The sequence below is a fragment of the Corvus kubaryi genome, unplaced genomic scaffold (assembly GCF_017639235.1).
Source record: "Corvus kubaryi isolate FWS band 111438036 unplaced genomic scaffold, C.kubaryi_AGA036_p1.0 37225, whole genome shotgun sequence".
In the NCBI taxonomy this organism is placed as follows: domain Eukaryota; kingdom Metazoa; phylum Chordata; class Aves; order Passeriformes; family Corvidae; genus Corvus; species Corvus kubaryi.
Window position 1 is genome coordinate 937784 of NW_024581064.1, and position 24474 is coordinate 962257.

General features: G+C 45.4%; 2 protein-coding genes across 5 annotated transcripts in view; one reads left to right on the forward strand and one right to left on the reverse strand.

The window, feature by feature from the left end:
• Positions 1–16303, forward strand: part of PHLPP2 (PH domain and leucine rich repeat protein phosphatase 2) — a 34461-nt gene extending 18158 nt beyond the window's left edge. For both annotated transcript variants that reach the window (XM_042022873.1, XM_042022874.1), the window contains exons 8-19: positions 1198–1428; positions 2158–2360; positions 2863–2923; positions 3518–3613; positions 4888–5043; positions 5704–5904; positions 6415–6577; positions 7837–7967; positions 8353–8463; positions 8925–9113; positions 9243–9474; positions 10820–16303. In XM_042022873.1, the coding sequence (XP_041878807.1) occupies positions 1198–1428; positions 2158–2360; positions 2863–2923; positions 3518–3613; positions 4888–5043; positions 5704–5904; positions 6415–6577; positions 7837–7967; positions 8353–8463; positions 8925–9113; positions 9243–9474; positions 10820–11959 (2914 nt within the window). In that variant the 3' untranslated portion in view covers positions 11960–16303. The remainder of the gene's footprint in view (positions 1–1197; positions 1429–2157; positions 2361–2862; positions 2924–3517; positions 3614–4887; positions 5044–5703; positions 5905–6414; positions 6578–7836; positions 7968–8352; positions 8464–8924; positions 9114–9242; positions 9475–10819) is intronic.
• Positions 16193–22528, reverse strand: MARVELD3 (MARVEL domain containing 3). 3 transcript variants are annotated; one of them, XM_042022890.1, is made up of 5 exons: positions 22441–22527; positions 22256–22364; positions 18724–19066; positions 18485–18582; positions 16193–18370 (listed from the first exon to the last, which is right to left on the reverse strand). In XM_042022890.1, the coding sequence occupies exons 2-5, from the start codon at positions 22332–22334 to the stop codon at positions 17769–17771; spliced, it is 1122 nt and encodes a 373-aa protein (XP_041878824.1). In that variant the 5' UTR covers positions 22335–22364; positions 22441–22527; the 3' UTR covers positions 16193–17768. The 3 variants fall into 3 exon arrangements, 2 of the variants coding, with proteins under 2 accessions (XP_041878824.1, XP_041878823.1); XM_042022889.1 differs by having other exon boundaries at positions 16193–18582; positions 22441–22528; XR_006015164.1 differs by lacking the exons at positions 16193–18370; positions 22441–22527 and having other exon boundaries at positions 18491–18582; positions 18972–22434.
• Positions 22529–24474: the final 1946 nt, after the last annotated feature.

The window sequence follows — 24474 nt, forward strand, 5'->3', positions numbered from 1 at the left end:
TTTTTCTGCAGCTGCAGAGTTGTCTGATTTTCTGCATTTATTATTTGTATTTAATATTTTCAGTACTGATGCAATTTCTGTTGAAGTTTTAATTTATTATAGAAAACTTTTCTGTGGTGGCTTCTCACAGGGGTCTAGTGATTTTTGTCAGCACTGGTATGTTTGATTGTGTTCTACAGAATTGGCTGCTTTTTGTGTTAGAGGATTTTAACATGAAAATACTTGAGCAGTCCCCTCTTAAAACTTTGTCTTAAAGTGTTTGCTGGAGTAAAAGCCTTGTCCATTTTCTGCAGTAGCTACTCCAAGTGCCTAAGAGCTTAAGCTTAGATAAATTTAATTGCAAGACCATTACTATATTTGTATAGATAAACATCAGTATTGAACTGTTGGTTTATTGTAGCCTGCTTTTCCTCCAGCTTGTATCTTTAAAAAGGAATGTCTGCAGCCACACTGGGTGTGAGCAAGTAATTTCCAGAATGATCATTTAGCCATATGCAAACTGTGAGGAAAAAGCTGTATGTAGGCTTATGCTTTCTGGAGGTTTACAGCTTAGTTATGGGTCCAGTTATCTTGATGACTCTTTGAGCCCTTATTCATAAGAACTTTTTGTTGCCTCAGATTTCATTTCTACCACCACTAAACACAGAAAGGTCTCTGTTGGAACATAATCATAATAAGGGAATTGTATATTTGGGGTCTGAGTCTCAAAAGCCATACAACCTTTGAAACAGTTCATCTTACAACAGAAAGCTACCGTATTATTTTCTGACTGTGTGTTGGAATGGAAAACTAGAGTGTAAAAATCTTCTACCAGTGCATCAGTGTGGTAGGAGGTGTGATTAAACTGTGCCATTTGTAGAAAACTAAGTAATTTAGTAAATATCTTTCATTTACAATGTAAGTACTGATTTGTATTTTGCTTGTGTTAACTTACAATCTTTGGCACAACTGGAAGTTTACCTCCAAAATAATTTAAGAGCTATTTGGTATTGCATATATGCAGTTCTAAGCCTATTACATATGTGATAAAAGCACTTCAGTAACTTTACATGTATAAGAATAAAATTAGCTGTTAGGTACCTTTAAAAATAACCACACTGAGACCAGCTAACTATAGAAGAAATTCACTGAAAATACTAAATGTGATGTTCACTACTCCTTGCAGAATTATTTTCTTTCTTTTTTCCACTGTTGCAGTCTCCAGACCTTCTGGCTTGATGGCAATTTTCTCACATCCTTACCAGAAGAGATGGGAAACCTGCAGCAGCTCAACTGTCTTGGGCTTTCCTTCAATAACTTCTGTGAACTGCCAGCAATTTGTGAGAAACTTGTCAACTTAGACAAACTTGCCCTGGCAGGGAACTTGCTAGAGACCCTGGACCTGACAGTGCTGAACCGTATGAGTCACATCAAAACTGTGGACCTCAGGTAAGGGATGAAACTTGCAGGTGTCTATAAAACAGATTGGTACTTTCCCTTTACAGAAGAGGAGCTGTGTAACTTCTAGTCCATTTTGCAATAAACTAGGTTCAGTTTTTTCTTACTGATTCTTTAGCTTTTATGGAGTTCTGTTTCTGAGGGTGTGCAGAATCCACTTGGAAAAGCAAGCTTAACTGAGCAATGCCTGATGCTGAATGTGACCCAGCCCTCTAGTTTCCTCTTGTGATTTTCTGTTACCTTGAGCTTTGGTAGCTGTTTGATCTCTCCTTCCCTTTTTTGCCTCCCTGCCCTAGAGATGTGATCCTGATTCTCCAGGCTGCCAACTGCAGAGCTCTCAGAAAGGGACAAAGAGCTTTTTGTGTGTGGCAAGGTAGTCTAGTATCTGTTCTCTCTGCATTAGCTTCCTGTGTCCATGCAAAGTAGCTGCCCCTTGGCCTGGCTTCTGTTTTCTTGACTGGATCCTTCTTCAAAATCTCTTAAGAATTTGGGAATCATTAAAATGGTTACATATAGCAGTGTAGACAAAGGAAATGTTTTTGTTTGTATTCGCTGCCTGAAATTCACCATTGCTCATCACACATTTCATTCACTGTGCTCACCTTTGGTGTTAGCCTTCACCAAAATTATTCCTTTCCTCTTCTTTCTTCTCTCTTCTTATTGATGTCCAGTGTTCGGTGTCCTATTTTCTGACTTTTTAACTCATCTCTGAGTATTTAGGCTGAACAACCTGAAGAGAGCAGCAGCTGACACTCTGGAGGGGAACAAATCTGTGGCTTACATGGATTTACGAGACAATCAGATGACAGATCTGGATCTGAGCTCCTTGGTCAGCCTGGAGCAGCTGCACTGCGAGCGGAATAAGCTGAGAGAGCTGACGCTGAGTGGCTTCTCCCTTCGGGCCCTGTATGCCAACAGCAACTGTATGTCCTTTGTCTTCTTCACCTGCCTTTTCCCTTTAAGCCCTGGGAGCAAAGGAAAGCAGCCTTTTGCCCTCTCTCATGCATTAAAAAAATACTTACGCTGATGTTATTGTGGTGAATCTGTATGTGATGGGTCCTCTGAGGTTAGCTCCTACGGATCACATATGCATTTGTGTACACAGGCTGTGTAACAGTGTGGAGGTTGTAGTGTTATGTCCAAGGAATTCATCTTCCATTGAGACCTGTTCGGGAGCCCACAAAGAAAAGTACAGTTCTCTCTTGTTCTGGTGCTCCACATGACAGATGGAGAAATGGGATAGTGAGACATTGTAGTGCCATATGGCAGATGTATGAAGTGTGAACTCTGTGGTGGGAAGGATCAATGAGGACCTTGAGTCTCTGTAAAGAAAGACAGTGAGTCTCATTTGATAGTTAAGCTGCTTCTCTGTGCTGTTTTCTCTCTGAAGCTCTGCAATCATACTTACTTGCTTTACTTCATCAGGTCTGACAGCTGTCAATATTTATCCGGTTCCTGGTCTACTGACGTATCTAGAACTCTCTCAGTAAGTGATCATACACAACAGAATTTCAAGCAAGTATCTGGACACCTTTGCTTTTTTTCTGCAAAATTTTCTAGAGGTTTTAAGGGTTTAAAACAGTCGAGAACAATTAAACACAATAGAACTTCAAAGCCCAGCACTAAGCAATGATGAAAGTGTCCCAGACCAGAAGCCCTTCTGAACCAGTATGACCTCTTCAGGTGACTTTGCTATCCTTCAGCTGTAGGCTGTGATCAGGAAAAAAAAAAGCCAAGCAGGGACCACTGAACTTACGGCAGCTTACTGAACTGAATGGGGGGGATCTGTGGAGCAAATATTTAGAGTAGCTGCCAGTGATCTCTGCTGTTGATTTCATTGCCTACGTCTGCCCTTGGAGCAGCATTATGAGACCTGTAAGATAGGATGCCCTGCCGAGTCATGAACCAGCTCAGTTTGCACTGCACAGCTAGCCGTGAGATAGAATCCACATGACTGACTTGGATGCTGCTCATTTTTTGCCTGTTGCTTTTGGTTTGGCTGTCACTAAAATCATGCAGCATTTAGAGTCTGTTCCATATGGAGTGCTGGCTTCTAGCTTTTCCCACTTGCTTTTCTCAGCAATCAACTACAGTGCGTCCCAGACTGGGCCTGTGAAGCAAAGAAACTGGAAGTTTTGGATGTGAGCTACAACCTCCTTTTGGAGCTTCCATCGAGGTCAGCAAACCTTTGTAAACAGAGCTGAGCTTTCTTCGAAAATGGGCTGTCTGGGAAGAGAGAAGCAGTGCTATTCCAGTTGCTTAATTCCTTGTTGTGTAGAGAGAGCTATAATCCACTTACTTTATCTATGCAGCATCAAAAATGCTTTGCATTCAGATGTTGGAAAGAACCCGTTTCTAAGTCCACCTTTTGAACAGTAGGGGCTAGGTAGTTCCATCCTGTGCTTTTGGCTGCTACTGCAGCTATTTGCACCTGGCATAGAACATGCTGCTATGATTGGTATGTGTTTCCATACTGTCTGTGAACACAGGTCATATGTGAGACCCTAATACGTTTTGCATCGTCCCACGGAAATTTCATCTGTTACCTTTGATAGGGCGTTATCACAAAGGGACAATACAGCTGATCTCAAATGTAGCTTTCATAGTACACCATCAGCCAGCTCCTTTCTCCCCATTTCCCTTTCAGTCTCTGCAGAAATGCAGTAAATGAGAGCCAAGAACGAAATCAATTTTGCAGTTATTTATAATGACTTCTCACAAGTACCACATTCTCAGCCTAACAAGGGTGTTTGGTCGGGGTGTGATTGTGATGAATGACACAGTGTCTAGGGTAAGCTGTATTAAGATTGAATGGAGAAGTGGTTGACGGGGAAGAAATGCAGAACACGGGTTGGAGAAGTTGAAGCAAGAGGCATAGGAAGTGATCAGCAGTGACATTCCAGTGCTTGTCACAGAAAAACTATGTACGTCAAAAGCAAGAAAAGGATTTAACAAGGATGTGATAATGAGAAGTTAAAAGAGAATTTTAGCCATGCCAATGGATTAAAGGGCCCAAATTTTAAGTATGTTATGCAAAGAATCATTTACTGCCTCAGAAATAACACAGGAGTGCTAAGCAGATATTTAAAGCTCTAAATTTATGTTGGCACTGTGGAAGCACTTCTTTCTACCTACAAGTGAGAACAGGCATTTAAAGCCCTCATTTTTGACTTCTTTCTTAGTCTGCCTGAGAGAATGCTGGGCACATGCACACCAACTTGCATGACAAGATACCAATCAGCAGTAGCGTAGAGGGAAATGTAGATATATTCAGAGAGACTGAGTCATGTTACCCTGTGCGTTATTCTGCTTTGTCATTATTTACATTTTATGGATCAGTGTATTTTAATTTTTCCCTGCTGTACAGTCAGATTAAGTGGATTAAATACTACCTCTGTGGATGTCAAGAGGAGTGAACCAAGTTAAACAGAAAACCCTATGTCTTTCTAGGATCCTCAGAAGCTTGAGCCTTCGGAAGTTGATGGTGGGGCACAATCGTCTGCAGAGCCTTCCACCTCTTCTAGAACACATTCCTTTGGAAGTGCTGGACCTTCAGCACAACCTGTTGACTAAACTCCCAGAGACACTATTTGTCAAAGCTCTGAAGTGAGTCTCAGTAGCCAACACCTTTTGTCTGCATTATCCTTTGGAGTGTAAGGGCTGAAAGTGGCACCTGTGTGACTATCCTTGCAAGGTGCCATTTGCATAAGAGATAACGAGGTGTGCCCTTTATGAGGAGGTAATTCAGATGCTGTAAGGGAAGCCATCAAGCTGATTTGAAAGAATCGGTCCATGTTACTGTGTAATTACAGGAAAACAGAGGCTGCCTGAAGAGCATTGTCTTTAAAAGCAGTCATAATAAGTTCAGGTGCAAAGAAAAGAAGCCAGTCAGGTTCAGGTCATTGCAGAACAACAAGAGAGACCCTTTACAAATGAACAGTCCTTCATAACTGTCTATTCAGACAGGAGTTAGCCCTTCTTTAAAGAGTCTAAGTAAAGTTTTATGTTGTCTGCTTACACCAGTATTACCCACGGGCTTTTCGGTACTCACCGTTTACTGTAAAATGCTGTGTGCATCCACAGTGCATATAGCTAGTAAGTCATTAGTAGACTCACAAATCTTAATGTGAGTAGGGATGTTACAGTATTGTCTGGCCTCCTGTCTAGTGCTGCTGTCCACACTGGCATTTGTATGGCTCCTTTTCCTTGTGTTAATGGAATGGTTTGGATGATGTGAAGTCTGATTTTTGCACTTGCTGTGGTTAGCCTCAGGTACCTGAATGCATCTGCAAACAGCCTGGAGTCCCTGCCCTCTGCATGTACGGGGGAGGAGAGTTTGAGCATGCTGCAGCTGCTATACTTGACCAATAACAACCTCACAGATCAATGCATCCCTGTCTTGGTGGGGCACCCAAACCTACGGATCCTGCATCTGGCAAGCAACAACCTGCAGACTTTCCCTGCAAGGTAAGTCAGTAAGGCTGTTGGGCAAGACAATGCCCCCTAGGAGGAAACTGCCACCTTCCCATGATTGTACATGAGTCAAAGTCAGAGCGAGATGCTCTCCCTGTGGCTTGATGACAAAAGCCTGACATTTCCACACACAAAGCAAGGAGAAGCCTGTTGAGGGGGATTGGCACAGGGTACTGTTGGCTGTAGGTTTTCCTGTCCTCCTAGTTGTGGTGCCATCCAGAGGGGCTAAGGGATGTAATTAGTTGTGTTGCTTGTGTGTGGGGATGGGGTGGTATTTCTTTGCAACTTTAGCACTGATGGTGAAAGGTGTGTCTGTTGTACAAATCCAGGCCAGGCCTGGGGACCCTGCCTCTTACTAGAGCATCTCTTAGGACTTTTGGTCTCCTAGCAGTAAATCAGAAAAATAGCTCATAAAGGGCAGTGTCTATGGATACCTCATCTACAGCTTCAGAAAGTGACACGTTCATGTCTGTAAGATACAGTATTTTTTTGTTTTCCTTTCAGCCAACTTAGTAAGCTGGAGCACTTGGAAGAGCTGAATCTGAGTGGCAACAAACTGAAAACAATTCCTACAACGGTTGCAAACTGCAAGCTACTTCATACACTTATTGCACACTCTAATGAAATCAGCATTTTTCCAGAGATCCTGCATTTGCCCCGTATTCAGGTATTTGCATGGAGAAGATAAAGAGATATTTGGGGAAGTTTGGGTTATAGAATGAGGAGTAACTGCTAGGAGAGAACTGGAGGTCCCAGCAAGGCCAAGTGCAGGGTGCTGTACCTGGGTCAGGGCTACACACCTGGTGTCAATCCAGGTTGGGGGATGAATGGTTGAGAGCAGCCCTGCTGAGAAGGACTTGGGGATGCTGCTGGATGAGAGGGTGGACATGCTCTGGCTATGTGCTCTGGCACCCAGAAGCCCCCCACATCCTGGGCCCATCCCCAACAGCATGGACAGCAGGTAAGGAGGGGATTCCGGCTCCCTGCCCTGCTCAGGTGAGATCCCACCTGCAGGGCTGCATCCAGCTTGGGTCCTAGCACAAGAAGGACTTAGACCTGTTGGAGTGGATCCAGAGGAGTTCATGAAGATGATCAGAGGGCTGGAGCACCTCTGCTGTGGCGATGGACAGAGTGGTTTGGGGTTGTTCAGCTTGGAGAAGAAAAGGGTCTGGAGTGACCTTATTGCAGCCTTCCAGTATCTAAACTGGCTAAAAGAGAACATGAGAGGGACTTTGGACAAAGGTGTGGAGTGACAGCACAAGGGAGAATGGCTTTAAAGTGAAAGAGAGTAGGTGTAGGTTGGATATTAGGAAGAAACTCTTCCCTGTGAGTATGGTGAGGCACTGGTACAAGTTGCCCAGAGAAGCTGTGGCTGCCCCATCCCTGGAAGTTTCAAGGCCAGGTGTGACAGGTCTTGGAGCAGCCTCTTGTAGTGGAAGGTGTCCCTGCCCATGGCAGAGGTGTTGAACAAAATTAGCTCTAAGGTCCCTTCCAGCACAGGCCATTCTGTGGTTCTATGACCTTGCTTGATTAACCCCAGAAGAAGCCACAGAATATGCATTCTAGATCTCTCACCTGTCTGAGTTGATCAAAGATCATCTCTCATTCACCTTTACCCCCTGCCTCTGACATTTCTGGTTTCTTGCATTTGAGACAGTGGGCAGTGTTATATTGCTAGGCAGTTTTGCCTATAGAGGCCTTCTTTTATCTTTGGTGTGACCTAGTCTTTCAGTATTGGAGTCCTGGCTATTGCAGGTTGCTTACAAACCATTCTTCTTCTGACCAGTCAGATCCATTTTCATGACGTGTGTGTGAGATACAATAAGTAGCAGGGTTGTATGATGTTTGTAAGGAGCACTGGAGTAACTGATGACTTGACACAACAAAAGAGTATTTTCTTTGTCGTGCTGTTTGTTGCTACTGCAGTTTGTGGATTTGAGCTGCAATGAGTTAACTGAAATCCTGATCCCTGAGGCACTGCCAGGTTCCTTGCAAGAGCTGGATCTGAGTGGAAACACAAACTTGGTGCTAGAACACAAGACACTGGATATCTTCAGGTGAGCCATTGACATGTCAACCCAGTAGTGACCTGCACAGGGAAGGGTAACCCTTGCCAGGAGAGGAAATGGCATAAGAAAGTAAAAGCACTTTATCACTGCGTAGTGGTATAATGTTCCCTGCCTGAGGCAGCTGAGACTTCCTGTCTTTGGGAAGGGAAAAGTCGGGGTCCAAAACATCAAAGCAAGTAATTTTTCAGGTGGTATGAGGTTTTCCCAGGTGTCTTTGGCATGAGCAGCCAGACATCTCCAGAAGACCTAGCCCTTAAACCCCTCTCCTTGATGCAGTTCTTTCTACAGACTGCTGTCTAAAACTCAAGCCAGTCTAGATCGTATGGCCTGTTCAGCAGGTTCTAGAAAAGCGTAACTTCTGTTCTCTCTGTAGTCACATTACCACACTGAAGATTGATGCTAAGCCCTCCCTCACGGCAGACTCCGCACTCACTTCTACCTTCTGGAATCATGGAGTAGCTGAGATGGCAGGCCAAAGAAATAAGTGAGTATTGTGGTCTGCTAAACACTGACATTGTGTTCTCAGGATGTTGGGCAGAGTGCGCTGCTGAGCACCCAAGGAGACCTATTTTGCCCAAGAGCTCATCCATCCCTTTGTCTCTCCAGGTCTCTTACTAAGTCTTGGTAACTCAAGTCTCCACAGTACCTTTTGCCTCAATGTTCACACTTTTCCCAGTATACTTGGACTCTCCTTCCCTCTCCAGCAAAGATGCTTTTTCTCTTGCCAGCTGTGCCTGTTGCCCTCTCCTGCATGTGGTCAAAGAGGATTTGGGAGTTCCAACAATAAAATGCAGCTGTACATCTCCCAGGCTAGTGAATGTAGGAACAGTGGCTTTGCTGCCCTGTGAGAATGGCACTCACAGCAAGGTTGCCTGATGGCTGTGGTTTTGAGAACAAGACAGTATTTTGAGATCTATTAACTTTGCTTGTATGCTTTTCTGACAGGCTGTGTGTGTCATCCCTGGCACTGGGGAGCTTTGCAGAGGGCGTGGAGGCTGTGTATGGCATGTTTGATGGTGACAAGAACGAAGAACTGCCACGCTTGCTGCAGTGTACCATGGCTGATGTGCTCCTGGAGGAGGTACAGCAGTCTGACACCATGTTCATGTCCAACACCTTCTTGGTCTCCCACAGGTAGGACAGTGAGCAAGCTGGTTCTGGTGGGAATTGCATAGGAATATCAATGTGTTAGGTGGGGTGAGGCAGCCCTCCAGAATGCCTGTCAGTAGAGTCTGGAGCCTCCTACACCTTTTCCTCCAACAGGAAGCTGGGCATGGCTGGGCAGAAGCTGGGTTCCTCTGCTGTCCTTTGCTACATTCGTAATGAGGTGGCTGATCCAGCCAGCAACTTTTCTCTGACGGTGGCCAATGTGGGGACGTGCCAAGCCGTTCTGTGCCGAAGTGGAAAAGCACTGCCTCTCTCCAAAGTCTTCAGCCTTGAACAATGTTCAGAAGAAGCCAGGAGAGTCAAGGAGCAAAAAGCCATTATAACAGAGGTAGGTTTGGACCCTTTTCACTTCAGCTTCCACCCTCACGTAAAAGCTTGGTACAAGTACATGAGCTCAGCTGTCTGCATAACATTACAGGGGAGAGGGTGACATGAAGGTTCTGAATGACTTGTCTAGTGCTTTCTGCTCTGCCTCTTTTGCTGATTAGCTGTTCAAAATTGCATGTTCCTAAAACACTGTGGCCTAAGAACTATGGGTACAGGATGACATGTTGTGTGCAAAAGTATTAAAATGATTTCTAGAGAACTCTCTAAAGGTTAACTTTCTGAACACTTGGAAATAATAGGGAAGTTCCAAAGAATGGGAGAAATACATCTGTAAAGATCTTGAGAAATCAGTGCCAATCACTTTAGTTTTATGCTTTAGTTTATGGGTCTTTTAAAAAGTATTAAGTTGCTAGATAGAAGTATTTCTCACAAGCATAATGTGGTCACTGTGTTACAGCTCCTCAAGGTGCTGTAACGCTGCGGCATAGCACTCTGACTGAAAATAACTATGGGATTAATGTAGCATGTTAAATAGTTTAAAAACTGGCTCATTAATGGATTCTGAAAAAGAAAATTGAAATTATTGTCTAAGAGACTTCCCTGTGTGTCTCATCTGCTGGGTTTTAATACTTGGTGGCAGCAGCAGCAGTATTAACACCCAGAGGATACAGACATTAAGAACACCAAAACTAAATTCAAAACACTGACTTGGAAAAGAGACTGAGGGTTGTGGGCACGTCTCTTTATGGGAGACCACTGCCAGGCTGGCCAGGGGACCATCTAGCAGAAGGGGGTAATAGATCCGGGTTACAGAAACAGTTTGAGATACCTACTTGTTCTTTTTTTCCTCAGGATGTAGTGTCCCCACTTCAGAATGCCGTTATGTGTTAATAAAGAGGGAAATAGTTCAGACAATACACAGAAATAGTTTAATGTCTGGGTAACCTGTCTTGCACTGAGAAAGTCCAAAGTCACTATCCAACTTGTACTAAAAAAATAAGTTTCACATAAGACTCATCAGTGAGACTCTCTGGTCAGTGTACTGCAGGTAGTCTAGCTGCACATTTCAGAATAGTCTGCTACAATTCTTCAGAGCCCAACAAAAAGTCTTGTGGGATAAAAGTGTGTTATTGCCATCATGAGTGATGGTGGTTACTGTACCTGGTCATCGGGTATAGTGAATGTCTGCACTGTAGTACGTGCACCTAGATCCCTTTCTCCAATACTGCAGATGTGTAACTGGCATTTCTTGAGGCTCCAAACCAGCATATGGGCAGGGGAAAGGTTGCTTTGTAAATGATCTAATAGCACATCCAATGCTACTGCCTTGTTTCTCTTGTCTGCAGGACAATAAAGTGAACGGTGTGACTTGCTGTACTCGGATGCTGGGCTGTACATACCTGCATCCTTGGATCCTGCCCAAACCACATGTCAGTTCCATTCCACTGACGGTACAAGATGAGCTGCTACTTCTAGGGAACAAAGCTCTCTGGGAACACCTTTCTCATGCAGAGGCTGTCTCAGCTGTGCGGCACCTACACGACCCACGGGCTGCTGCAAAGAAACTCTGCACTTTAGCCCAAAGCTATGGTTGCCAAGACAATGTTGGTGCAATGGTAGTATGTCTGAACATCAGTGAGGACAACTGCACTTGTGAGATGCATGGCCTCACTCTGCCAGGCCCTGGGGGATTTAGTTCTACCACCACCAAGCCAGCAACACCTTCATGTAGCAGTGGAATTGCTTCAGAGTTCAGCAGTGAACTGTCTGCTTCTGAGGTTAGCAGTGAAGTGGGCTCTACTGCGTCAGATGAACACGGTGCTGTTGGTTTAGATGGCAGTTTGCTACCACGACAAGAACGACGTTGCAGCCTACATCCTGTGCCCCCCTCAAGCATCTTTCAGCGCCAACCTTCCAGTGCCACCTTCTCTAGCAACCAGTCTGACAATGGTCTAGATAGTGATGATGAGCAGCCTGTGGAAGGTGTGATGACAAACGGCAGTAAAGTGGAGGTAGAGGTGGACATCCACTGCTGTAAAGGAAAGGGTCTGGAGTTAGAACGTCCTGCTGCAGAGTACAGCTCCTCTGCTCCAGGGCCAGAGAATGATTCTGGGCTTGTACTCATCATTCGGAGGCAGAACAGCGTAAACAGCAACACTGTGCAGAGAGGGGTCAAGGAGAAGTGTGAACTGCAAAAATCTCTTTCCACATGTTGTCTTTATGGAAAGAAGCTTTCCAATGGCTCCATAGTGCCCTTGGAGGAGAGCCTCAACCTCATCGAAGTAGCAACAGAGGCACCCAAAAAGAAGACAGGCTATTTTGCTGCTCCATCCCAGGTGGAGCCAGAAGATCAATTTGTGGTGCCACCTGATCTGGAAGAGGAAGTGAAGGAACAGATGAAGCAGCACCAGGAGGATGGAGCAGATCAGGAGCTGAAAGAAGAACATGCAGCACCCCTGCCAGAGGAGTTTGACACAGCTCTGTAACCCTACGAGTACCACTCCCACATTATCTGTCCCAGGGAGCTCTGTTTCATAAGGGCTGTCTTGCCCTTTGAGGGAGCTGGGATCTGCAAGGAGTACAGGCACCTGCTGCTTCCTTAATGGAGTTGAGGAAGAATCAGGAAGGCCGACGTCTGGGCTGTCCACTTATGACTGTAGGGTCTCAGTTGTTCTATGAGCACTCAGATCCGGAGCTGAGCTCTGTGTTAGGGACTGTCTGATAAGTCCTTGAACCCCGAGGTTCTGCCAGCTCTGCAGGAAAGGGGCTGGTGTATGTGTGTGGGGGGTGAGGACGCTGCTGAGGGAGAAATGCTCAGTGTTTTGAGTCCTGTGAATATTTCTGATGCAGTGTCCCACCCTACCCCCCAGCACCTGACTTCGTTATTCCTTGAAAGAATACAGCCAGTTGCAATGGAGCTGACCTAAGAATGGTTTCCTACATTAATTGCACTCACTTTTATTTATTGCACTTAAGCTGTTCTTTTCCCCTTCAGCCCAGCACTTTATTATTTAGGGTTAGGGGAGAAAGCACTCCACAGCAGGTATGCTGTGGACTATTTGCAGTGGATGTTCTTAGGGCAGTGGAGGACTCAGGGTACCAGTATTCTGAGGAGCACTGGTGTAGGGGAGATCGAGGGTTATGGTGGGATCATTCTGTGCAGGATGAGAAAATACGTAGCTGAGTGATAAGCAGGTGCCAACCAATGCATTTTATATGGAGCATAGGAAAGATCAGCTCAGGACTGGTTTATTAAGGTAATGTATAGAGCTAGTGCTTCTAGCTGCAGAGCACAGACCCACCTCAACAACACCTCAGCAGCAACCTGGCCACCTTCATCATGGGTGCTTCACAGCAGAGGCTTCCTGTATCCAGAAGACATGGGATAAAACCAGGAACTTGTGCTTGTCTCAGTGCTCAGTCAGAGGAGCCAAGCTGTATACAGTGGTGTGGCGCACTAAGGCTGGCAGAAGCATCCAGTGCTCTGTTCCATCAACATAAACCTCTGCATTGTCAGCTACAGTGTCTTTGTTTTCCCTGGAAACAGGAGACATATTCCAAATCCACAGAAACCAGCATTTCATGGTATGTGCCCAGTCTGGCCACAAACAAGCTGAAAGTATACTTGTTCCTGCTTAGCTTTCAGCACAAAAGCAAAAATGAAACTTTTCATCTTATTACCATTTTTATCAGCACCGAAAAAGATATTTAAAACAGTCCCATGAATGATGAACTGGCCAGTCTGCACTCAGATGCCTTGTGTTTCCATTAGGATTTTTGGAGCAGGGTGTAAGTTGGCTGCCTATGTCATCATTTTGTGTGAGGGTTGTGGAGACCAGTGCCTCTGTAGCATGCAGATCTCTTCCTTTCTGACAGAGCTGGATAGCAGCTGTCCCCATCATGTCAGTGGTGCAATAATCCTGACTGTAATGTGGGCTAGTGCCTTTTCTTCTTCAGTAATTATATTTATGAAGAAAACTTAAAAGTTTCTTCTGAAGAGATCTGAGGAGCTTGAGTTGTCTATTTTTGGATCAAATTTGGGCCTTGTTCAGAAGGAAATATTGTGCAGACTATTTGTGGGATTCTGTCAATATAGATCTTCTGACAAAATCTAATGGAGTTTTACTGAGATTTCAGAGCACCTTGAATTTCTTCTCACTAGGAAAAAAATGTATTTTTATCATGCATGAGGAGCAACATTTTAGGATATACTTTGTGCTAGTTGCAGTGTAATCATGAAACAACCCAACTTTTTCCAAAGTTTAAACTCTCAAAAATTTTGGTTGTTTAAACGCCTATTTCATTTGGAACTGGAGATTGAAGCTAATTCTTAAAATAACAGAAACAATAGCATTTGAATCCCTTAGGCAGAGAAACAACAGCAGAAAAGATTCAAATGCTAAACCCCAAAACTCTTTCATATTATCATCATATAAGTATGCAGGAAAGGTTCATCCCAATGTATTTGACTGCAGCTTTTGATTCTATCACTGGTGATAATTTTACCAAATATCTGTGCCTACTAGCCTCATGAAAGGTTGAAATTCTCAGAACCCAGGGCTCCAACAGCCTCACACTTTCTGGTATCTGAAAGGGCTGTAGAACAGCCTCCATTCACTATGGGACTGATGCAGAAACCCTTCTTTCTGAGTAAGAATCTGACAAACCCTGCACTCCGAGTGGCACATATTAATGCAAATCAGGTCTCTATTTCTTGCACTGATATGGAAAGTCCCGTGTGTCCTTGCCAGTCTGAACCAGTAGTATTGTGTGCAGAGTTGCCACAAGGAGTGCAGGGTTTGTCAGATGTGTTGAAGGACTAAGGAAAACACAGCTCTGCGATGGAGCATACAGATTTCTGAACTGCACCTCTTAAAGGTAGTGGCAGGATGGAACAGAAGGAATTCCTACTTAGACTTTTTCTCCAGTGCTGTTTCTGGTTTTGAAGCAGAAAGGAAGTTTAAATACAGCCAGCTCCTATTTTCTATGAGTGTGAACTGTCATGGAAGACATAGCTTGTTATCTTTCTTACACTCCAGGTAGAATGCACAGATTTCTCTGAAGCTGGCATTATGAACTCTGGGCAGCACAGGCTGAGTTGACTTAACCTGTTCCAAATAGTCTTCCTCTGTTTGACTAACACGAGCACTGGTGTCCTCAAGCAGCTTCTGCATGTCTTCCATGTGCTTCTTCAGAGGATTAAGCTTTTCCATTTCAGCTATGGCATTGTGATGCTTTTTCTCCAGTCATCCAAAATCTTTTTCATGCATTAAAAATAGTGCCTGTTCATCACAAAAAGTGCTGCTTTTTCCTAGGCCAGTTTTGGGTGTCAGCAAAGACACTGGCATCATGTTTTCATGCAAATGTCTTGCATTTTCTAACACAAGATTCCAACTGCTGAGACATGCTTCAAGGTCACTGTCATCCAAAGAAATGGGTTTTTTCTGACATTGGTCAGATAGTGGTGTGGCTGGGTTATCTTCATCTATCTGGTGAGGACAGCTCATAGGACAGAGTGCTTCCCTCCACTACCTTTTGTTTTCCTACCTCCTTCTATGTCTTCCCTACCTTATTTATTAACACCACCTTAGATTTCAAGCTCCCAAGGAGCACTGCTGTAGGTGGAACAGGTATGAAAGGGCGAGTCTACTGAAGGACTCATAGCAGGGTACAGAAAGTGTCTTCCCAGTTCTCTTCCTGATCTCCAGTCCCTTCCCTGGTTTTTGTTTTTGGAGTTTGCAGAGATACTCTGTGATCTTGTTCACATAACCACATCACTGAGAACATCCCACTCATTCACAGACTTGCTGTTAGAGAGAGGTTCTCAGCTTGAGGTCCTCAGGCTGTTTTGTCCCTGCTGAGCAATGCACGCCCTGCCACACTGCATGCAGCCACAGTGAGGCTGAGGAGTTTGTTGGTCCATCTCTTCAGTAATTCTGGCTCTGCTGATAAGCATACTTGCTGAGAAGGGTACTATGCTCTGTCCTGTCCTGTCCGGAAAGGCTTCTGCAAAAGGAACCCATAAAACTTATATTGAACGGGGGGTAGTTGGGGCCCAGGTGATAAAGGTAAGAGAGACCCTCCACATTGCCCCCAGAACAAGGAACAGGCACATGGAGGCCGCATCACAGACTGTTCATACCAGAATCTTCAGTTAGATGGGAGGATAACATCCTGTTCCAAGAAGGAGCAAGTATTTCCCTCTCTCGGGGACGAGCTGCTGTGAAGTCTGAAATCTTTCCCGTGGTACACAGGATCTTTGGTCACACCTAAGGCTTTGGACCTGTGGGGTTTCTGCACTCCTTCCAGATAGATGCTGGTGGCTTTTGGGTCACTTGCAAAGGCCTTTCTTCTGGCAGTAGATCACCTCTTTGGTCTTGTGCAATTGTTGTCTGCTGTTCTATTGCTCTCTGAAGACTCAACTGTATTTTTCCTCTTTTTTCACATTTTAAAATGTTACTTTTTTAAACTTGACTCATATGACCTGGCGCATGTTAAATATTGCAGTGTACCAACTGTTTACTAAGTAATCTTTTTTCATGTTTTTTTTTGTTTTTAAAAAGGAGAGTATTTTCTGTATCCCACTCTAGCATGCACCTTTAACAATCCCTGTTTTTATTGTGTATGGGAGTAGGTTGTCCAGTGAATGCACCCTCAGCACCGTGACCTATGTATTGCTTTGGAAAGGCAAATAACGTAAGATAGTTGGAAAACACTGGTCCATTGACATTGATTCTTTATTCAGATGTACAGAGCAGTTCAGGAAGGAAGAGTATTTTTGCATTGGATTTTCAGCTGACTTAGCAATAAAGATTTTTACTTTCATCTAACAGCTTACTCTGATTCTGTTACTGTGCTGGAAGAAATCTCTGCAATATCCCAGTCAAAGGTAGCTGTGTCTAGCAGCAGCTGTGCTGCAGGTTCACTGAGCTCTATGTGCTACTTCACTCATCAGCCTTCCATACAAAAACTTCTTGTAGAGCACTGTGAGGGTAGAATTAGACTTACCAATTATTAAGGCAGCTTTCTGTTTCCTGCTAGAGGAATCTGCCCTGTGAACTTGCTCTCAATAGCACTGTACAGCTCTAGAAGTAGCTGCAGCAAGAGGAAGTACAGAAATGTTAACAGAAATAGGACCACGATGGATTGTCCACATAAATCCCTGTGCTGAGACACTCAGTGCATTTAACTACTAAAAGGCGGAAGAAATCAAACAAACCCCAAAGCACCTAGTGTGTTCCTATTTGGCATCTGTTTTACTTTTGTGTCTCTAGTTCTAATAACGTTCCATGGTTTTGGTAATTGTGAGGATTTAGTAATGGTGCCAGTGAAAGAGCTGTGTCCAAGGCAAAGCATGTTTCTAGTGTGTTTAGTTTTTTTAATATGGGCAGAACTTATCTGTGAGACTGGGGTGGTTCCATCCTCATATGAACAATGCACATAGTGGACGCTGCTCTGAAGTGGCATTTCATTTTGAGGCACGAGTTGGTGATTCTAGTGCTATTTTTCCCAGTAAAATTCCTATAAGAAGTTTTTCTAAAAAAAAGAAATAATAAGAGCAGCATCTAATTTCTCCAACTTGTACATTAAAAATGTATTTTGAAAACAGTATACTTCTATATTCAACCACCCATTTGATCTCATAAAGCTTTTGTCTGATTATCCCAATTCAGGGTATCTTTTTAAGCAAAACTCTTGTATACAAGTTATATAAAAAGACCATTTCATACAAAAATGGGCCCTCTCCAGGAGTTTGAAAAGGCATTGTGTCACAAGGTAGACTGAGTTTGTGGGGTTTTTTTCATGGCCTTATAAACGTCATGTTCACACCAGTCTGTTAATTCCAAGAGACCTACAAGGAAGCAGTATTTAGCTGCCACAACCAGGGGCTTTGATCACTTGTTTATAAGAGTTTTTTTCTCAGTCAAGTCACATGTCTTTTGTAAAGACAGTTTAAGCTACAAAAAGCTGTTCATTGGCAGAAGCATGTAGTGGCAGTACTTGTAGGAAGCCCTCACTGGAGAACGGGACATCTAATAGTGGGATGGAAGGGCTGCCTTGTGAAGCAGGAGACAACCCACTGGATCAGCTTTCAGTCACCAATAATTCAATAATGCAAATTCAAGTTAGGAATAGCCTAACTCTACCCTATTTAAAGCTATGCCAGTTTGATGAATGTTCTCTAGCATTAAGGCTGTACTGTCCAGAAGGAAGGACACCATACTGCTTCATCTCAGTAAGGAGACTGGCAAAAATCCAGCCCATTACTGGAGTGGAGGAATCATTTGAAAGCTCTTATAATTGCAGTGGCTTCTGTTTCTGTTCATGAACTGTCCTGTAATCTCTGACAGCTAGGCCTGCACTGAGCAGGTATGCCATGGCAGCCATGCAGCCCAAGAGACCAGCAGCAATCTCTGCCCCATGCAGGCTGCACCAGAAGCCCTGATAGCCTTTGCTTTGATAAAGCTGCTCTCTCTCTTTGCACACTGATGAATTATAAACACTCAGCAGAGAATGGAAGAAATAGTACAGAGCAGGCCCTGTGCCAACTGCAATCACTATGTACAGGGTGCATTCAATTAGCAGCCATGCTGGGAAATGCCACGGTAGGCGTAGAACACCAACCAAAATAAGAACACAAGGGAAGACCAGGAGACACCCTCCCACGGCCATTGCTGCCCTTGCAATGGGCAGCTTCAGTAAGTAGAAACGTTGGTCAAGCTGCTGGGCTCGCTCCCCTTCCGCTCCGCTGAAGCCGCTGTAGGCCCCGCCGTATTGGTAGTAGTAGATGCCCCCCATGGCGGGGAGGCCGGTATATCCTCCCGTCGAGCCACCGGACACGGAGCTGCAGACCAGGATCAGGGCGGCGAGCAGGACCTCCATCATCTGGCAGCAGGCTGGAGGGGAGGCCGAGGTGAGTCCGCGACCGCAGAGCAGCGGCCCGGGAGGAAGCCGGGCCAGGCACTGCGCTCCGCAGGACGGAGGGAGCGGCTCCCGCCGGCCGCGCTCACCCCGGCCCGTGCGCAGGTATAGGCAGCGGCGGCGCTCCAGCGACCCCGGCACGGCGCGGCTTCCCCGCGGCCCCTCCGCCTCTGCTCCGGGTACGGCGCTAAGGAGAGATGACGCCGCTCAGCCCCGGCGCCGACGCGGACCCCGCGCGGCTGCCCGCCCGCCCGCCCTCTCCCCTCACCGCCCGCTCGCCCTCTCCCCTCACCGCCCGCTGTTCTCACCGCCCGCTCGCTCCGCTCACCGCCCGCCCGCCCCGGCGCGTCCCCCACGCGCGGCACGGGGGCAGTCCCGCTCCGCCATGGCCCGGCGCGGCCCCGCTCCGCCGGCGCTGGGGACTGGGGGCCGGGCCGGGCCACCCCGGGGTAGTGCCGGCGCGGTGAACTCCGTCTCATCCGCTCGCCTCAGCCCCGCCAGCGCTTCTCGAGAGTGGTGGAAGCTCCAGCCCGGCCAGGCCCTGCCCCGTCTGGAGGTGCTCAGCTCCTCCGGCACCTGCGCACCGTTCACCAGCTGTTGGGCGTGTGTGTCCGCTCCCCTTCTCTTCCACCCGCAGCCCCTTGTGGCGATAACGTCCCGAGGTTTTCCACCTGCCACAGAACATGCTTGTTAGTACCCAACTTGCTGGAAACTGACTAAATTTAACTAATTAAACTTTCACAATTTTACGAGTTCTACTTTTTCCTGTGTTGTGAGTTTTGGTGAGTGTTCTTTATGCAGCTTTTCTGCCACCTCGTGCCTCTGTAAACTTTGACCGTGCCTCTCTGTTTCCTTATGAAACCCCAGTCCCAGCCTCTCTGGGCCTGCTGTAACTCCCCTAAACCCACCCTGTGATGCAGTGACTGCACCTCCATGCAGCTTCAAGACACAAATGCACCAGCAGTTTACATCACAGCAAAACAACTGTCTCTGTCTTGTCCTGGCAATGCACAGCATTTTGTTGCTTCTCCAACTACCCCAGCACAGGGCCCGTGTTTCCAGGTACAGTCACTCACACCTTGGGATCTGTCCTGCAGTGCAACTATCAGGTTCCAGTTCGGCACTTCGGAGACCACATTCAGGCAATTTTCTTTAGATACATTACCTTATATTTAGCCGTACAGAACCAGATAGACCTCTTTTGTGTCTTTTTGCTGGAGGCCACTTCAGCCACCTATGATGGGACCTTTTTACTGACAATAATGTACTGCTGCCAGTCTGTCTTGCCATCCTGACAGACTCCTTAGCACAGCATCTATCACCTTCCAGCAGAGAAGGTGATTAATCACTCCTGTGCTTATTGGTGGTGGTTGGAGTGAAGGCAGGTGTCCAGGATCTCACCCATGCACAAGCGTCAACATTTCTGAGGGCTGGTAAGGGCAGAGCTGATTCAGGAAAGGGAGAAAAGTAAACAGCAGGACAATTTGGAAATACAGTGGGAAACACAGAAAACTCCACATTCAGAGCAAATGCTTTTATTCAAGAGTTTGACCAAACACTGCCTGTAAAAGCTCTTTGCTTCTACAGCAAAAAAATTGCAAAGAAATACTTTCATTGCATTTAGGAAAACAGATATTTTTAGGGAAACAGTTATACTATAAGGTCTCAGACAGAATACCTGAATATGTGCCCTGAGAGGTCCAGATTTGTCTCTAAGATGCAGAAATACATTTTCTCCATCTGTAAGACTGGTGGCAACAGTAAGACTGTTTCATCCTTCTGTCTTTGCAGGAGCAACAGCAGTAACTCTATAGAGTTATATGGTGAAAAGCCTATAAACTCACCTCAGCACTGTGGGAAAACACTCTCCTCAACACTTCACCTGATTCCACAAACGACTGGAGATCTGAAAATGCATCTTAAAATTTACTTAGGTTGAGGTAAGAGAGAAGGAAAACAAAAGAACCATTGTTTCAATGTCCAGTTCAGATAGAGGGGACAGAAGTTGTGTCCTAAGTTAGAAAATGGGGAATCCATAGAGAGCTTAGGACAAGGACTCTGGAGATAGTGCAGATGCTCAGTGGTGAGGCTGTTGCACACAGCTTTTCATCTGTATGTGTTGCATCACTTATGCTGATGTGACAGAAACCAGGCCTCTTTGCTGGATGGGTTTAAAAGTTTTAGCAATCCTTTGTGAACTTTTAGGATCATGCACAGTGCCATTTTGCTTAGTAGAGCTTTTAACTGACATGAAAGGGACATGAAGAGCTAAGTCAAATAATCATGAGTCACAAGAAGGGATGAAATAAGTGTTTCTTATGCAGTGTTTCTCCTGGTCATCCAGCAAACTGAGCTAAAACTTTCTTTAGATTTGTGTGTAATTTACTTGTTCAAAGTCAGAGCTAAGAAGTATTGCTCTGTTGGAGTTGTGCTCAGTGTTTTGCTGGAGCGTTTGCTGCTAAAAAATGAGGTACAAACTTCAAGATATTGTAGAAGTGAGTCAGTCTTATTCCATTTCTGTTGCTGTAATGGGAAATCTTAAAAACATGCTTGGTGTCACTTCACTCCTGCTCAAAGTACCGTAGCTGAACTTGGTCAGCATCATCTTCTGGGTTCTTATTCTCACCGCAGCAAATACCAGTCAGCAGAACAGAGCAATAGGAAGGCTATAACAGTATATAACAGTATCAATCTTCACCTGTTTTGGCTTCTTTTCGTAATTATTTTTTATTATTATTATTTTGGCTTCTTTGTTTCTGGCTACTTCTGATATCATTGCTGCACTAAGGGAGAAAAGGGCCTGGTTTGGCTTGCCATGGACCAAGTGCTCTGACCTGGTTCAGTGCCCTCCCTGGGAACTTGGAGGGTAAAGTGGTAGGAGCAAGTCATGAACTGCCTCATATTCTCCAGCTTGAGGCAACTGGGAGCTGTAGCACAATCACTGCTGAACACCACAACCAGATTTATTGACCGTCCCACATAAATAAATAATCACAGGGACAATGAGTGCAGCATGATGACGATAGAGCAGTACTGTAGAAAAGAACTGGAGGTTATTGTGAATGACAAACTGAACTCAAGTCCACTATGTCATCCTGTTGCGAAAAAACTAACATTTCTAGGGTATATGAACAGGAGTGTCACATGTTGGATGCGTGAAGAAATTCTTCTGCCCCTGCTTCACCACTGGCTTGGCCTCAGTCTTGCACACTGTGTTTCCAGAGGCAAGTGGATCGGCTGGAGGGGATTCAGAAGAAAGCAAAAGAAATCTCTAGAAATACAGCCTATGAGAAAAAGGTTGATCACAGAAATCTCATTTGAAATAACAAGTGTCTCCTAACAACTTGCAACCTTGTTAATAGAGAGATGTCTAAACAACTTGCAAACTTGTAAAAAACCGCTGTCAAAAGCAGGGAAATATTTTGTTCACTTTATCTGTTGTTGGCATGGTCAGGAAAAAGAAAGGTTAGCTTGAAGCAAAAGGGATGTACTTTAGGCGCCCTCAATGTTTCTCACACACACTCCAACTCCACTATTTTATAAGGAGATGAGCAGTTGTTACAGGAGTGGATTAGTCAGGCAGATGGTAGGTTTTCATCAATGGGGCTCTAATTCAGTCATGAGAAGGCTGGCCTGTCTGTGTTCTTGTGACAAGGAAGTGCTGGTGCTGCCCACGCCACCCGCTGCAAGCTCACAGTGTCATCTCACCCCACAAAGCCACTGTGCCCCTTTCCACCCCACCCCCATTGGCTGGTCACTGTCCCAGTGGCTCCAAGGCCATTGGAGGACAGCTGCCATGACATATCATGCAACCGCTCAAGTCTCTGAAGTCATAAGTCAAACACAGGATATGCACTTACCTGGATAATATTTACCTGGATGTAAACAGACACAAGTCTGGACAAGATGTCTTTCACTGTACTCAGGAACCAGTAACATTCACAGTTTGTGGAACATTCCTCTCAGCATCTGTAACAGGAGTTGCAAGTCTTTAATTGTGGCTGTTGGGCCTGTAGCTCACTGGTGCTTCCAACTCCCCACAAACCTGGAGGCACTCTGTGTCTCTCAACGTGCTTGCAATGGACTCAGTGCCCAGGCTGAGCAAGCAAAGGCTCCTGTACCTGATGGACTCTGTCCCCTCCCAGCACCACAGTGGTCAGTGGCTGCGGAGAGCAGTCTGTCATGCCCAGCACAGCTGCTATCAGGTTGCTGCAGTGCATTTTTGGGTGCTGGTGTTGTGGGAGGCACACAAGAAGCCATAATCATGAAAGCTCTTGTTTTTTATATTCCCTGTTTTTCTTGATGGAGGGAAATGGCAAATAGTAGGAGACAGTGCTCGTTAAGGTGTGTTAATGCAGCTGTTTTCAATCTGCCCAGGGCTTGCAGAGCAGAGTTCTGCCAGGAGCCTGGGCAGTGTCCCTGTCCCTGCTGTAATGCCCTTCATTTGCACACTGTGGAGCCACCTTGTTCCCCTTCCAAAAGAAATGCAGACACCAGACAGCCCCTAGATGCCAGTGCTCGGCTTTCCAAAGCGCAGTTCACACAGGCGGCAAGAGCATCCTGCAAGCCACTTGCGATGCACAGGATGCTTTTCCAGAATAGGCATCTCTAGCTAGACTGTGCAATTTCAGTGTATTTCAGATTTTTTTTCTGAGATCAAATCAAAATTGATCCTGAATACAGGCAGATAGATAAAGTGTAGCTACTGTGAACTTTTTAATTACCTCGTTATTGGCTTTGAGCCACTCTTTGTGGATTGTGCCATCTTTCTGGCTCTTAAACACAGTGTTTGCACAGCTTTGGAGAACATAGCTGGGCTTTTTTGGAACTGATTTTTGTGCTCTGATTATGCAAAGAGGTAACAGGTGCTATGCTCCATTTCAGCAATTAAGATGGCTGGAGGCACAAGCATCACCATCACTTGATCAGAGACTCATGCTGATATGTGCAGGTTTGGCACAGCAGCCCTGCCTACACCGTCAGACAGCTTTAACTCTGAAAATATGCATTTTCAGAGTGCCTGTGTGACCTGACCTGTCGGGGACAAGGTTTGTGCCTTGTCAGAAAACCTGCTGCAGTGTTATAATGATGCTGTCAGAATCAATAAACAAACACAACATTCATGAGAGATATGGAGGCTTTATTGCTGTTTGCTTATCTGAGACCTTAATAATAAATTGATTAAAAAAAAAAAGGGGTAAGGAAAAAATCATATCATTGGTTACTAAAAACTGATTCAAGTAGGAATGCAGGGACCAAACAGAGATTAGGATACACACAAACCCTGAACTGGTTGGCGCTGTACCAGTGTCTGAAAGGAGCAGACATAAATTGCTGGAAATAAAAGCAAAATATAAGGAGGTAACTAGTGAAGTGATTTGTTACCGACCCTGGTGGATTTTTGTGCAGAGTACGTCTGTCCCTGCAGTAGTGCACCCTGAATTTGCAAAACTATCCTTGTGTATGACCTACCTGCAGCCTGACAGAGACAGGTTTGTCAGTGTAGTGATGCTTGAGCCTGTGCTCCCCTCAGGCAGCTGTTTGTCAGTCCTGCTTTGTGACTGCAGCTCAGTCTGGAAGCCAAACTGCTTGCTCTTACTGGCTTCGCCTCTGCTCACAGGAGTGGGACTCTGGGAGACCTGGTACCAGAGAAGGGTGGTACCATAAAACACTAGTTTCTCCTTCCACTGGGAAGAGATAAAAATCAATTGCTCAAGCTACACAAGAAAGAGGGAGCTGAAGAGGTATGTGGGGTTGACCTGCTGAGACAGAGGAGCAATCTACAGAGGGCGGAGGCAAGTCAGTGGAGTGAGGTGCTAGTGGGGAGCATAGGGCCTGATGGTCCAGAGAGACAGCAGCCTTGCTGGCAGAAATGCATCCTGCAGGGTGTGGCTTCCCCTTCCACCGCACCATAGAAGGATGGCTTGGCCATATTTCTAGAATACAAAGTGCTGAATTGTGAGTTCATGCTTTGGTCCTAGGAGGCCCTGTGCACAATGAGGAGTGGGAGGATAGGGGCTGCATACCCCACGTGAGAGCATCTGGAGGACTGGAGTCATGCAGTGAGAGGAGAAGGGCA

Excerpts from the sequence above, each read along its gene's own strand:
- MARVELD3 (XM_042022889.1), bottom strand. The coding sequence starts at position 22,334 with ATGTTACTGGTTCCTGAGTACAGTGAAAGACATCTTGTCCAGACTTGT. Across the intron at positions 19,067-22,255 it reads TCCAGGTAAATATTATCCAG|GTGGAAAACCTCGGGACGTT; the intron begins GTAAGTGCATAT and ends GTTCTGTGGCAG. Across the intron at positions 18,583-18,723 it reads CGCGCCGGGGCGGGCGGGCG|CGCCGTACCCGGAGCAGAGG; the intron begins GTGAGCGGAGCG and ends ATCTCTCCTTAG.